The 13,964-nt window shown below is 34.5% G+C and overlaps 1 protein-coding gene across 1 annotated transcript; it reads left to right on the plus strand.

Moving 5' to 3' along the window:
* Positions 1 to 214: 214 nt before the first annotated feature.
* LOC123547689 (solute carrier family 23 member 1-like) lies at positions 215 to 10,994 on the plus strand. The gene is made up of 12 exons (XM_045334953.2): positions 215 to 448; positions 629 to 769; positions 2,035 to 2,287; positions 2,999 to 3,081; positions 3,513 to 3,694; positions 4,032 to 4,152; positions 4,515 to 4,671; positions 5,361 to 5,614; positions 5,979 to 6,108; positions 9,252 to 9,395; positions 10,300 to 10,395; positions 10,753 to 10,994. The coding sequence occupies exons 1-12, from the start codon at positions 215 to 217 to the stop codon at positions 10,992 to 10,994; spliced, it is 2,037 nt and encodes a 678-aa protein (XP_045190888.2).
* Positions 10,995 to 13,964: the final 2,970 nt, after the last annotated feature.

A 13,964-nucleotide genomic window follows, 5' to 3' on the forward strand; every position in this document is an offset into this window, starting at 1 on the left:
TCATTATACTTGTCTACCTAAAGCAGCAATAAAGTGTCCTTTTCTGCAATGTTGTTAGCATTTCGAATTTCTTCCCTTTTTTTTCGCAAAAGCACAAAAACAAACTCCCCTTGACAAAACAGTTTCTAAGATTGTCTTGTCTAGTGATATTTATTGTATACATCTTGCAATTTTCCTATTCTATTTAAGGTTAGGAAAGTGAAACGCCAAAAACATGCAAGCGTCAATTAACGACCGAAAACAAAGCATACAGAGTGGAGTATTACGTCGTTCAACTGGGCCGGGGATCAACAGCACAACTGATGTCAATGTGCCAAATGAATTTCCTAATATGATGAACAACATGCACAATGCTAGAAAACGGAATTCTACAGCAGTTGGAAGTGGGGCAGCTGCAAGGTATCGAAGGTACTCGGTGGCTTCTCTACAACTCTGGGCACCACCAATGGTAAATCTGTTATCTTATTTCGGTATTTGTCGTAAAATGTGTGACATGACGTAAATGTTTAATGGTGTAAACATGCAACATTAATTGCTGTTTACTTGTCTCATGTTGTGTTATCACACGAAAAAAACATTACCACCGATTCACCTTAATTCTTATTCCTAGTATTTTCTGAATTAACAGACGGGTAGAAGTTCAATTTCGGAAACTATACAAGAGGTTGACACAGATAACACTGATGTTGAATTTGAGGAAGAGTGTCCAATACTGTACAAGATCAATGATTCACCTCCATTCTATCTCACCCTCTTCTTTGCATTCCAGGTAATTATTTTGTTTATCAATTTGCATGAAAGTATTTAACGTATAAATCAAGGTTTTTAAGTACTATATTTTCAATTTATTTTATTTGGGTTTTACGGCGCACCAACACAGTATAGGTTATAAGGCGCCAAACAGGACTACATTTCAAAAGTCTTCAAGGAAAGTTAGTAGTTTAGCAGCGTAAACTATTAATTTGACACATTTGAGCATTATATATTGTGGTATTCAAGGCAGTTTCTGCTCTTTTTAGTTTATTTTGTGATGAAAAGTTTAAAGCTTATTTGAACCACTCTCTAGTCCGCTACTTTGAAAAACCATTACTGGTGTCATATGAGCTGTTATGGTCGTGATCCCTATTGGGCTTAAACCCAGGACCCCCAGGTTGAAGAAACTTATTTAAAGTACTTTAACTCACAGCAGTTAGCAATATAGTAAACATTTGTCTGCGCCTACATATACAAATTTTACAAAAATACACTTTGTATTTAAAGTCCATAGTAATTAGCTTAGCTATGTGTAGCTAATGGCCGACCTATCAACCTTTACGTGACGAATAAATTCCGCTATTGAGTGAAACAGGTGAATCAGGAAACCATGTTTCTCTCAACTAAAACAATTTTTGTCAAAACACATTTAAGAAATACATATAATTCAGCAGGTATAAAGTAAACAAAATTAAAAAAGGTTAATGTAAAAGTTCAATTACATTGAAATAACAACAAAAAAGTCTATGATTTTATTTTTTCAGTGCAAACGCTTAATCATTTTAAACATATCATTGCATATGTACTCAAGTACCTATTATCGTATCAAATCAACAATGACATTTTACTTTTTTGTACTGTCTGGGTACAGAGAAGCTGTACATTTTCTCTCGGAAAGTAGAATCCCGAAGATTTAATGAATTTATAGAAAAAGCATGCATTAGGTGAAACAATTAAATTCACACAATTAGTTTCGCGACATGTTCGCAGTACAAAACTATTACCGAGACAGAGAATTTATACGAACAAATCACCATTACCACTTACAGCAAACCGCACAGCAGAAAAGGCAAGCGTGCATATTCCACAACAAATCCACAAACCCACAAAACTTGATTTCAGTGCAGCCTTATATACACATCCGAACTGCACTGAACATTTAATCAGTCTGAGTGTTTGTAATAAGTACTCACATATCTGTAAATACGTTTAAAAAGTAAAATATAAAACACTATTCTCATATTGTTCAATGTTAATACTATTTACTTTTCATATATTTAGCAAAGTCTCATTTCAATTGTTGGGTCCATCGTTCTTCCACTGTTGGTTGCCGAAGCCGCCTGTGCTCTAGAAAATGGTGTATTTATAAGGAAACTCGTTAGCTCAACATTACTGTTGTCCGGTGTAACAACATTTCTACAGGTGATGTTTGGAATTCGGCTTCCAGTATACCAAGGACCATCTGGATCTTATTCCGTACCTATCATAGCGTTGAATAAAATAGATCCAGGCAGATGTGATATTCATACTATGTGTAAGTGCTTATTTATTCATAGAACAGTGCCATTGCTGCTTTTATATGCACATGCGTCCTTAAAGATATAATGATTAGTTGATGACACATACATACTTCTTCAAGTAGATGCTGTTACCTTTTTGTGACAGATCACAATTGATCATTTACAACCAACTTTAAATGGGTATTTTGGTCATTCATTTGTTATTTATGTATAATTAACATTTCTAGTATCATTATCATCACGCAATATGTAAAGTTAATTGTCGGTTTATTTTGTAGTGCCTCATTTCAGCCGATGTATATTTTTGAAAATAACTGAACTTTAGAAAAAAAATTCTTCGGCTTGTAAATAATGACCTTGACCTTGTAATTATTCCAGGATGTTAACTTTGCCTTAGCAAAACAATAGATTTCTTTAAGATACAATGTAAACAACTATGTGTTACAGGAGATACGAATAGAAAAATGTTTAAGGTCTTCGTAAACATAATAAAATGAAACTGTTTTACACAATGTCACATAATTTTTTTTCAACAACTGAATAATGTCTGTTTCGATTAAGTAAAACATACGTCCTGTCAAACAATATTTGATGGTGTTACAAATACTTTCAACATTTTAAGTGTTTTAAAACAGAGAAAGTTATAACTAGTCATAAGAAAGTCAATGAAACTTTAATGTTTCGCTATTGATGACATAATGATATTAAACTAAATTATCTTAAAGTTCCGGGAGCTTTGAACTCCACTTCAAACAATATTACTGAAGCCGATCTGCAAGAACAGTTGATTGACATACGCGTGAGGGAGGTAAGTATGAATATATCATTTCTTAAGGACTATCATTTAAAGTATCAATAAGACCGCATCATATGTGTATAGGGACTGTCCCTATGGACAGTAGCATTATCTTTTGATCTGATCCTCTTTTGACCTGGTTAAAGCACAGGTTAGTAATGCATCAATGTAAAGAAGGCTCACGTGATATACCAGATATGAATGGTGACGTGAGCAAGTCAGTAACTTAATAAGTATGTGATGTTATTTGTGGTAGTTTGCATCAAACACGCTAAAATGTCATTAAAACTGTGTTTCCTAAGTTACATAGCAGTATCAAAGCGGGCACATCTTATCTTAACACAAATTTTAGTTCTGTTTCGGCTTTTCAACGCCGACTACCCTGAAGGTCTAAAGTACAATACAGTTTAAAAGTATATTCATCTCTTTGTAATTCATTTTAGATGATGGGGCCTCTGATTCTGGCTGGATTTCTCCATTTTCTAGTCGGTGTGACCGGTCTTGTTGGCATGTTGCAACGGTTTGTGGGCCCAATAACGATTGTACCGACCATTCTTCTGATAGGCCTGTACATTGTCAAACCTGCAATGGTGTATACAGAGGTTCACTGGGGCATATCCTTTATGTGAGATATTAATGTTTGTGTGTTTTTGTTTTAAAAAAGTAAGAAATCGATTGTTTGATAAAGCCGATATACTTTGGCAGTCAGTTTTATTATTATACTCTATAAATTACTACATGTACAATGTGAACTGTTTTTATCGAATTTTCTATTATTATTTACGTAGAAAGTCAACTGTTTTTACTGAATTTCCTTCAAGTTTCATACGAAACCTGTAAATAATTTGTCATTGCAACTCTTTTCATGTAGAAGTCATAAAATTTGACAAGTAACACATAAGTTTTGAATATAACAAGTGCATGTAATAGGTTTTGAAATTAGTTTTGCCTCAATTGTACAGAACATGGGCAACAGGCGTGGTTCTATCCATGTATCTAGGACATAAACCAATGATTATACCTGTATGGACAAGAAAGGAGGGGTTCCATACCATACGGTATCCACTTCATCAAGTATTCGCTGTGAGTTTATATATATTTATTTCTAAAATGATCAAAACATGATTACACTGGATACTCAAGATTTTTAGCATCTGTACACGGCTTTTACAATTCATTTTCTTCGAAAAGGGAAGTATTTCACAAGTGGCATCTGTTCAATATTATGAAACAAAGATTTAATCAAACATTATGTTCCTGGAAAAACTTGTATTCGTATTGTTTTATAAATGTGATTTAAGGCACTCAAAAAAGAAAAAGAAGATAAGCGTAGTATCAACTCATTAACGTTGCACAATGTAATTAATCCTGGTTTGATAAGAGTTCGTGTCAAAACTACCTGCAAGAAATACGAATAAAAACTAATATGTTCAACTGGTTTCCAGATTTTATTTTCGATTTTGATCGGTTGGGCAGTTTGTGGTATTATGACGGCAGCTGGTGCATTCCCAACGGATAAAACTAATATACAATACAAGGCTCGCACGGACGCTCGTGCAGATGTTATAGCTGACTCTGAATGGTTCTACTTACCCCATCCAGGTAAAATTGACAAATCTTCCTATTGTTACTGTTATTCAAAACATAAAAGAAATATTCTATATGTGATGTACTGCAGATTCTTGCATTTCTGTTATGTGAATAGACAACACAATTTTAACTACCTTTAATTTAGATGTCACAAAGATAAGTTTTTATTCATTGTGATGTTAGATTTTTTCTAGTTCTTCTTTTTTCAGCAAGATAAAGGATAGTTTCTGCTATAAAAGAAGATTTATTTTTTTAAATGTGATATACATATACATACTTAGTATTAGAATCGATATTTAATTGGCTTAATATGTCCAAATTTTATAATTTGTGTACATCCTCTATGAAAACGCGTAATAAGCAGTTGCATTTGTATTTTGAGTATAACTATATTTAGAAAACGTACTACTGCTTATACCATTTGCATTTTTCAAAAAAAAAAATGAATGTTTCTCCATCAGATTATATTGTAAAAGCAACTCTACATACATGTTTATGTTGCAGATTTAGCCAAGTTAAATACACTTGAAGATGATTTTCGACCTATAATTTTAATATCTAGTGATAAAATAGTTAAGTAAATGATGCGTTAAGAAAATATTATGAAGAGTTTGTTTCATAACTTTATCTTTCTTCCTAACAATATGAACATTCATGATCAGTATATGATATACAAGAATAGAATATGTTTACATATTTAGGACAATTTGGACTTCCCTTGTTCAGTGTTAGCGCAATTATTGGATTCCTTATCGCAACCATCACCTCAATCCTTGATTCTATTGGAGATTACTATGCAACTGCGGCTATATGTAGGGTTCCGCCACCTCCTAGTCACGGCATTAATAGAGGTATAGCAATAGAGGGATTTTGTAGCATGATTTCCGGGTTGTTCGGTGTAGGACATGCAACTACAACGTACGGCGGTAATATTGGAGCCATAGGAATGACCAGAGTAAGATTTTATCACACATTTATTTTAATCGAAATATTGGACATAGCTTTAGATATTTTTAAATTTTGCAAGCCTTCCCACACCTCACCTTTGACTTCCTTGGTCACCGCAGCAATGTACATAGCATTTTTTGGACTTTCAAAGTATTAGCATTGTAATAATTTGTCAATATATGCACTGATTTAAACTTTAAACTGAACCAGGATGCTGTGATCACTGTGTCAATGTTGACTGCTATTTTAACCAACTATTGATTGCTTTGAAGTTACTTTTGTAAGAGGTCGACATCACAAGAATAATAGCGAAAAACCTTTATCTTTACATTTTTATCTAAGTACGCTTTGACCAACGATTATGTTTTCAGGTGGCTAGCCGGCATGTGTTTATTGCCATGTCGGGTATGTATGTTGCGCTCGGAGTTCTTGCCAAGGTGTCTGCAGTAATCATCAGTATTCCATATCCTGTACTGGGAGGGGTTCTCATCACAATTATTGGTATAGTCTTACGTCTTGAAATTGTACAATTAACATATTGAACAATTTGTTCGTTTTAAATTCCATGTAACATTTTGAGAACATCATTTTGACAGTAACCAGCTCCAGTGCCATATCGGCCATTTATAATTTTGACCAAGCCATTTTGCGGAAACGATTTTAACAACGACGTCCATCCGTCTAAATACCTCAATGACTGTGTCCGAACACCTTATTGTCTCGGTGATAACTTTATATCATTATTCGCCGGTAGAAACCGGCGACTATATTTGACAAGCTTTAGGATTCTGCAGCTGGTAGGAGAAGTTATTAAAATGTGACAATGAAACAATGATATTGTAAATAAAAGAAAAATAAGGCAGTTAATGAAAGGCTTACATAAAGGAATTAAGAGCTGAACATTGCATAAGATTTTTATTATTTCAAAAGATAGCTTTTTAGGAAAGTAGGAAAAATGTATAAAGAACTTATCCCTATACTCCGTATAGCCCTGTCACGTGATCTGAAACAGGTAAACATTCTCATGTACACTGCAGGGAGAATGTTTTTACAATGGGTTTACAACCATTAATAACCACATTTAATCTATTTCTAATCACTTGCTAAAATAAAAAACAATTAGACCCTTAACCTACACAGTTTTTACAACATTCTGCAGATAATTTCAGAAATGGCCTCTAGTAGTAGTTCAATGAATTGGAGTAAAAATTAAATGGAATTCTAAAATATATCTGATTACAAAAAAGAAAGAGGAAATAAAACAGGGTCTTTGAAAAAGGATGCATCTTTTTATTGTACGTTATGTGCGCGATGCGTTTGTAAAACAGACAATAAATTCCTTCTAAATGTTGTCGAAGTCAGAGGAAAAATGAATTACTACATACATTGTCTTAAAGAATCAAACGTTCTTGAAGGACAATGTAGCTGTATTGCTGGGTAAATAAAAAATATGTACTTTCATGTAAACTTAATTAAATTTTGTGTGTTATTTATTCAAGATAAAACTAGTTAATATTTGCAATATGTACATGTGGTATGTATATAAACACACTGGCTGGGAAACTCTCTGTTTACCTGTTTCGGATCACGTGATAAATGTTGTTGATATGGAGTATATGTATATCATTAAATTTCGTGAATTTTTTACCTTATTGTAAATTCTGTTCACCGGCGATTTGACGCTCTGCATCAAAATTTTAATTGTATTACCTTGGTATAAGTAATTATTACAACGTTGTGGAGTGCAGTGTACATGTAGGACCCTACCTCCAAGGTCATTACAAAATAAGTCGACCTTCTCACTTAGCTCAGAAGGGAGAATCCCAGGGTTGTAAGTTCGAACCACGGGCAGGGCGCAAATGCACTATGTTGGTTTTCTCATGGTGCGGCTCACTTATGGACTACACTTTCCTATCTAGTACATACCTTTCTTATCCAAATCCCAATTTCATTGAAACTTGTTACATGTATTACTGTCAATCATAGATGCAAAATACTCATCTGATAATCTTCCAGGCAATTTCTCATGGCTAGAAAGAGTAATGAATATTGTAATTTCTTGTCCAGTAACTTAAGTTCGTATTTTCTGACTGAATATTACTTTTGAAAGGTATAAGTCTATACAGCATGGACTTTATCTGCAAGTTGAATGTAATAACTAGGCAAATATGTATTGTGCTGTATATGTGTAAGATTGTTAGTTCTAATTCACTTCTAAGGTCTGTTTTGATCCTAAGGTTCTTATATAGAGCAAATATGTTTTTGTCATACCTTAATTATACATACGACATTGTATTAAGAGACCACCCAAGGGACTGCTAAGAAGTGGTCTCTTAATGGAATGGTCTCTTAATGAATTTCAGTCAGATGAAAAGGAAAGTTATTTTTAACTGTTAATGTAACTGTATTTATTATGAACATACATGTATGGTTTCAAAATCTGTTTTAACATCGTGAACACTTTCCCAAGTCTACAAACCGTGTTTATGGCTAGATTGTTTGTCAGTTCGACTGATACAAAGATTAATTGCATTCAGTCACGTGCAAAACGTACTCGCTAATTACACAGATGAAGAAATGCCCGGTAGAATTTTGGTACCCGGTCGCTTAATAGATACTTTTGTCGAATATTTTACCTGTCGGGACTACATTAATGTGGTCGCTAGTCGTTTAATAAAAAAGTCGTTTAATGGAATGAATTTATATACTGAAAACGTTCGGGAGGGATTTTGACTGGTCGTTTAATACAAAAATCGCTTAATAGAGGTGGTCGCAAGTACGATGTCGACTGTATATGTTCTGCTTGTGTTTATGGTAATCAAATAAGAATAGTTTGACAACACTGCACAGAACATATCTTGGGAAATGTTCTCTTACATTCGGGGTCAAGGTCATGCTGGGCCAAAACGCTCTTGAAATCTGGACGTTTTGTCCAAGTCAGACCTTTATTAAAACACCCTCATTTAATTCTTATTTAAACTTATTATATCAGATAATTCTTTGGATGCGTAAAAACAACAAAGCAAAAAAAAACTCGGTTTAATTGAGTCTGTTCATGAGAGGTTAATGAAGTACGCAACACCTATCTCGCCCACTAGAACCATCTTAAACGGAGTTCTATAGTACAGAGTGAGTGATCTAAAAGGACAAGAAAATATAACAACACTGTGGGTAAGACTTCTACGGCCGCTACACGGCACTTCAATTCTGCTGTTGTGATAGTTGATAAAGCCATAAAAAGATCCTATAGAATCATAATACGCCACCAAGCACATGGTTTGATTATGACAGGTAATGAAATAAGCAACATCCAACGTCCCATTGCACTGGCTTAGTACGTCTTTATAACTTTATTATCCCAAAAGGATCAGAAAATATAACAGCACGGGGTCAATGTTCGGGGAGATATTGTACAGCCATAAATTATTTTATTATGGAGTGTTAAGCTCATTTTCTGTGCTCAGTTTATCACGGTCGAAGTCAGGACTGGTCAAAGAAATAATAGTACAATATCGGAGAGTACTTTTCTAAACAGTATTTTACAAGCGAAGTATGGATATGATTCAAAGAACAATAATAGTATTTTTTCATTTAGTAAAAGTTAGTCAAAATATTGGTTTGATACAGAATTTTCTGTCTTTCAGGGGTTTTTGTTGGCGTGAATTTATCTAATTTAAACGTAATAGATCTGGCATCAACAAGAAATCTGTCAATCATTGGGACAGCCGTGTTCGTCGGTTTTCTCGTACCAACCTGGATGGAGAAAAATGGAAGTGTAATTGATACAGGTTTAATAGTTATTTTTATGAATGTTAACATTTACCTTTTAACAAAATTAAAACCTAAATACATGAAACCCAAAACTGTTTAAATTAGAGTTTTTGCCTTTTATTCTATATTTTTATTAAAAATACGGCAGTATATATGTCACGTCTAAATATTGTTTGACGCAATATAGGCTATGATAAAGAAAATGTACCGCTATATTTGATAAACTTTTTATATACAAAGGACATTTTAGAATTAAAAATTATAGCAGAACGGTGTTACACTTGATTCCTTCAGCTTAAATCCATTATTATGCTTTCAAAATAACTCGCTAGACTTCCACGCGCTCCTGTATTATTCCACGAGACACTTACTATTTGGCATCATACTTGCGCATCCATCTTTTATAATAAAAACATATTGGAATCAAATTTGATATGTAGCAGAGCCATGTTTTGACATATTTGAACAACAAATGCAACCTTTTAGAGCGTTGTACTTCTATATATCTATAAGTAACCAAAAACTAACCACGTTTACGCTGTGAGATTTTTAAAATGCCGACATGTCAAATGTCTATAATCTTTTGATAAAAATGACTGTTTCGGATACGACAAGCATAAATTTTCTTTATTAATGCACTCATCTATTGCATCATTTTCGTTACATACCGTAAATTGTGATACAAAACGTTAAAAATTAAAGGTGGTCGTTGTACATCTTTTTTGTTACCAAACATACTACTGCTGATATTCACAACAGATGATGACAGAACGTCAAAAGTTTTGCTTCTTTAAACTCTGAGAGTATCATTCCAACGGCCAACATTGTGCGATTATTTGGGAACAATTTACCCTGCAGAATTCTAAACATACAGACGCACTTACTAACTTCATAACTTTATATTTTTGTATCATTTTTCAGGTAATCGTGACTTAGATCAAGTGATCACGATGTTTCTAGGAAATCCCAATTTCTTAGGCGGGTTTATCGCCTGTTTTATGGACAATACTATTCCAGGTACTATATCATTTAATCCTTATAGAATCGGGATATTGTTTTTTCTTTATAAGAAATGCCTTCGTCATACCGTTAATTCAAAAAGAAAGAGAGATACACAAATTTACATTCTTTATATCACAAACATAGAAGTCCATATACTATTGATATTCTGATGACTTTAACCCTTACCCTGCTAAATTTCTATAATGAACTTGTCCATCTTTCAATTTGGACAGTGATCTTCATTGGTCGCAAAGACAGAATTAATCGTGTTCAGCATGATAAGGGTCAAAGCAATAGCTATAAAGTAGTTTAAATCATAATGCCATTTAGGCATGTTAATGCAATATAAATGATAAAAAAAAATGTTTTCAGGTACGGACGAAGAAAGGGGTATAGCTGCTTGGAAAAATCCAGAATCCCTTGATAACTCTACCAATTTCATCGAAGGACAGGAAGTTTATGAACCACTTATTCCAGAATGTTTAAAGCGTCAAAGATTTTTGAGGTTTATTCCGATATTTCCAAAGTATGATAGAAATATTGGAAAGAAGGACGGAACACGTAACGAAGGTTTTGCCGAAGACAGTAATAATGAAATGAACTCAAAAGTGTAATTAACTGGGTTGGCAAACGACCATATTAATACAGCTAAGTATGTTTTCCATAAAATGTTATTGACGAATATATTTTTGCAGATAAAATGTAAATAAAGGTTCCGCGTTGTCGATGACACGCACACATGCTGTATATTTGTCATAAAGGTTCCGCGTTGTCGATGACACGCACACATGCTGTATGTATATCGTAAAGGTTCAGCGTTGTCGATGACACGCACACATGCTATATGTATTGACGAATATATTTTTGCAGATCAAATGTAAATAAAATGTTATATCGTAAAGGTTCTGCGTTGTCGATGACACGCACACATGCTGTATGTTTGTCATAAAGGTTCCGCGTTGTCGATGACACGCACACATGCTGTATGTTTGTCATAAAGGTTCCGCGTTGTCGACGACACGCACACATACTGTATGTATATCGTAAAGGTTCCGCGTTGTCGATGACACGCACACATGTGGTATGTACATCATAAAGGTTCCGCGTTGTCGATGACACGCATACATGCTGTATGCACATCGTAAAGGTTCCGCGTTGTCGATGACACGCACACATACTGTATGTATATCATAAAGGTTCAGCGTTGTCGATGACAAGCACACATGCTGTATGTATATCATTAGGGTTCCGCGTTGTCGATGACACGCACACATGCTGTATGTATATCATAAAGGTTCTGCGTTGTCGATGACAAGCACACATGCTGTATGTATATCATAAAGGTTCTGCTTTGTCGATGACACGCACACATACTGTATGTACATCATAAAGGTTCCGCGTTGTTGATAACACGCACACATACTGTATGTACATCATAAAGGTTCCGCGTTGTCGATAACACGCACACATACTGTATGTACATCATAAAGGTTCCGCGTTGTCTATAACACGCACACGTACTGTATGTATCTCGTTTACATTGATTTTGCATCATTTCGAGCTCTGGTTTCTTTTTCGAATTATTGACACCATGTTCTATGAAACAATAAGCGTTACTTACAGTGCGTTCTGATTTCTTCTCTAGTTTCGAAATTAATGTTGCATATTGAGACTTTCTTTGCACAGATACAGTTTACATCCAACATGAAATTATCGAAGAAGTAACCAATGTTGCAGCTTTTAAGTATCTATTTACCTTTTTCTTTATTTCGGCATATATGGAGGGGAAATCAGTATAGACTCATGTGACAATTGATTGTATGGTACAAAGCTTAAATATTAAAAGAATTTCTAGAAAACAAAGTTTTAAACCGTTTGTTTGCATGCGTTCGTGCGTGCGTGCCAGCGTGCGTGCGTTGTCCATATGCACATCAACGTGCTGTGAGTTGCGGTAAAAGAAGACTACATTTTTTGGAACGTAGGGTCCCTACTTTCGTTTGTTTGTTTTGGGTTTAACGCCGTTTTTCAACAGTATTTCAGTCATGGCGGGCAGTTAACCTATCCAGAAACCAACAGCTAGGCGAAGTTTCACTCTACCACATTTACAGTTTGACACAGTTTCACTCGACAATATTTACAGTTTGACATAGTTTTACTTGACCACATTTACAGTTTGACATAGTTTCACTAGTCCACCTTTACAGTTTGACAGTTTCACTCGACCACATTTACAGTTTGACATAGTTTCACTCGTCCACCTTTACAGTTTAACAGTTTTACTTGACCACATTTACAGTTTGACACAGTTTCACTCGTCCATCTTTAGAGTGTGATATACTTTAACTTGTCCACCACTACAGTTTGACACAGTTTCACTTGTCCACATTTACAGTTTGACACAGTTTTAATCGACCACGTTTACAATTTCACATAGTTTGACTCGTCCACCTCTACAGTTTGACACAGTTTCGCTCGACCACATTTACAGTTTGACACAGATTATATCCAGTTTTGATAAATCTATGCATTACAACGGAGTTTTCACAAGAATTTGTAGTCGACCACCCTCCACCCAAATTTGATTTCTGTTTATTTGGTTAATACTTCTTTTTGTAATCTCCGCTAACTGCTCTGTTGGAGGCACTTTTTTCCTACACCTAAAAGTAAACGTTTTGTTTTATTCAAAACAGTTTCAACCTCTGGAAGTTTTCCTATATACCAGCACAGTAGAAGAGAATGGGCTCAACAACAGTTTCCACTAATTTTTTGTACACATAAAATCAAATACCACCAACATTGATATACTTCTTAAAGAGCTCTACTTGCAGACTCAGACTCTGTTACCTCTTTAACAGACTTTTTCATGTCTAAAATTTATTAAGCCAAACCCTAGGTACTTCTATTCTGAAGTATAACATATAATCGACTCACCACAGAGAAACAGGTGACTAGATACTTGCTTCGAGTTGCAGCGAAAATGAATTTAGTTTTATTTTCATATAGACTGAGCCTCCATTTCTGACACCAGACATGTATAGTGTGGAAAGTGTCAAGCATACGTTGCATATCGGACTCATTTTCTGCTATCAAGTCTATATCATTAGCGTAAAGCAGGAGTGATACATGTACCACGAGATCTTCCATAAAACTACCTAATTCAGCTGCTATTTTTTCAGCTAAATCATTGATGTAAATTGCGAATAATGTTGGAGATAGAGCACACCCCTGCTTAACCCCAATATTTTCATCAAACCAGTCTGTCATTTCATCATTCAATTTAACAGCACATTTAACAGAACTGTATAGTGACTGCACACAAAGCACAGCGTTTTACCTCATCCCTCGTAATTGGCACATTAAGGGTAGTACAGTCAAGTTTTACAAAAGTGTTAACATTAATATTTTCATTATTTAAACAATCTAAATGGTTTGCATCAAATCACACCTAATGTTTCTCTTTGTACTCATATGTTTATATTTTAACCAATTTTTGTCTAGAGTATACACATCATCCCAAATTAATTGCAACTCATCATTCCAACAAGCTTTCTTTTTACACTTTAAGATTTACTATAACTGTTTTT

This window comes from Mercenaria mercenaria, chromosome 9 (assembly GCF_021730395.1).
Source record: "Mercenaria mercenaria strain notata chromosome 9, MADL_Memer_1, whole genome shotgun sequence".
Classification (NCBI taxonomy): domain Eukaryota; kingdom Metazoa; phylum Mollusca; class Bivalvia; order Venerida; family Veneridae; genus Mercenaria; species Mercenaria mercenaria.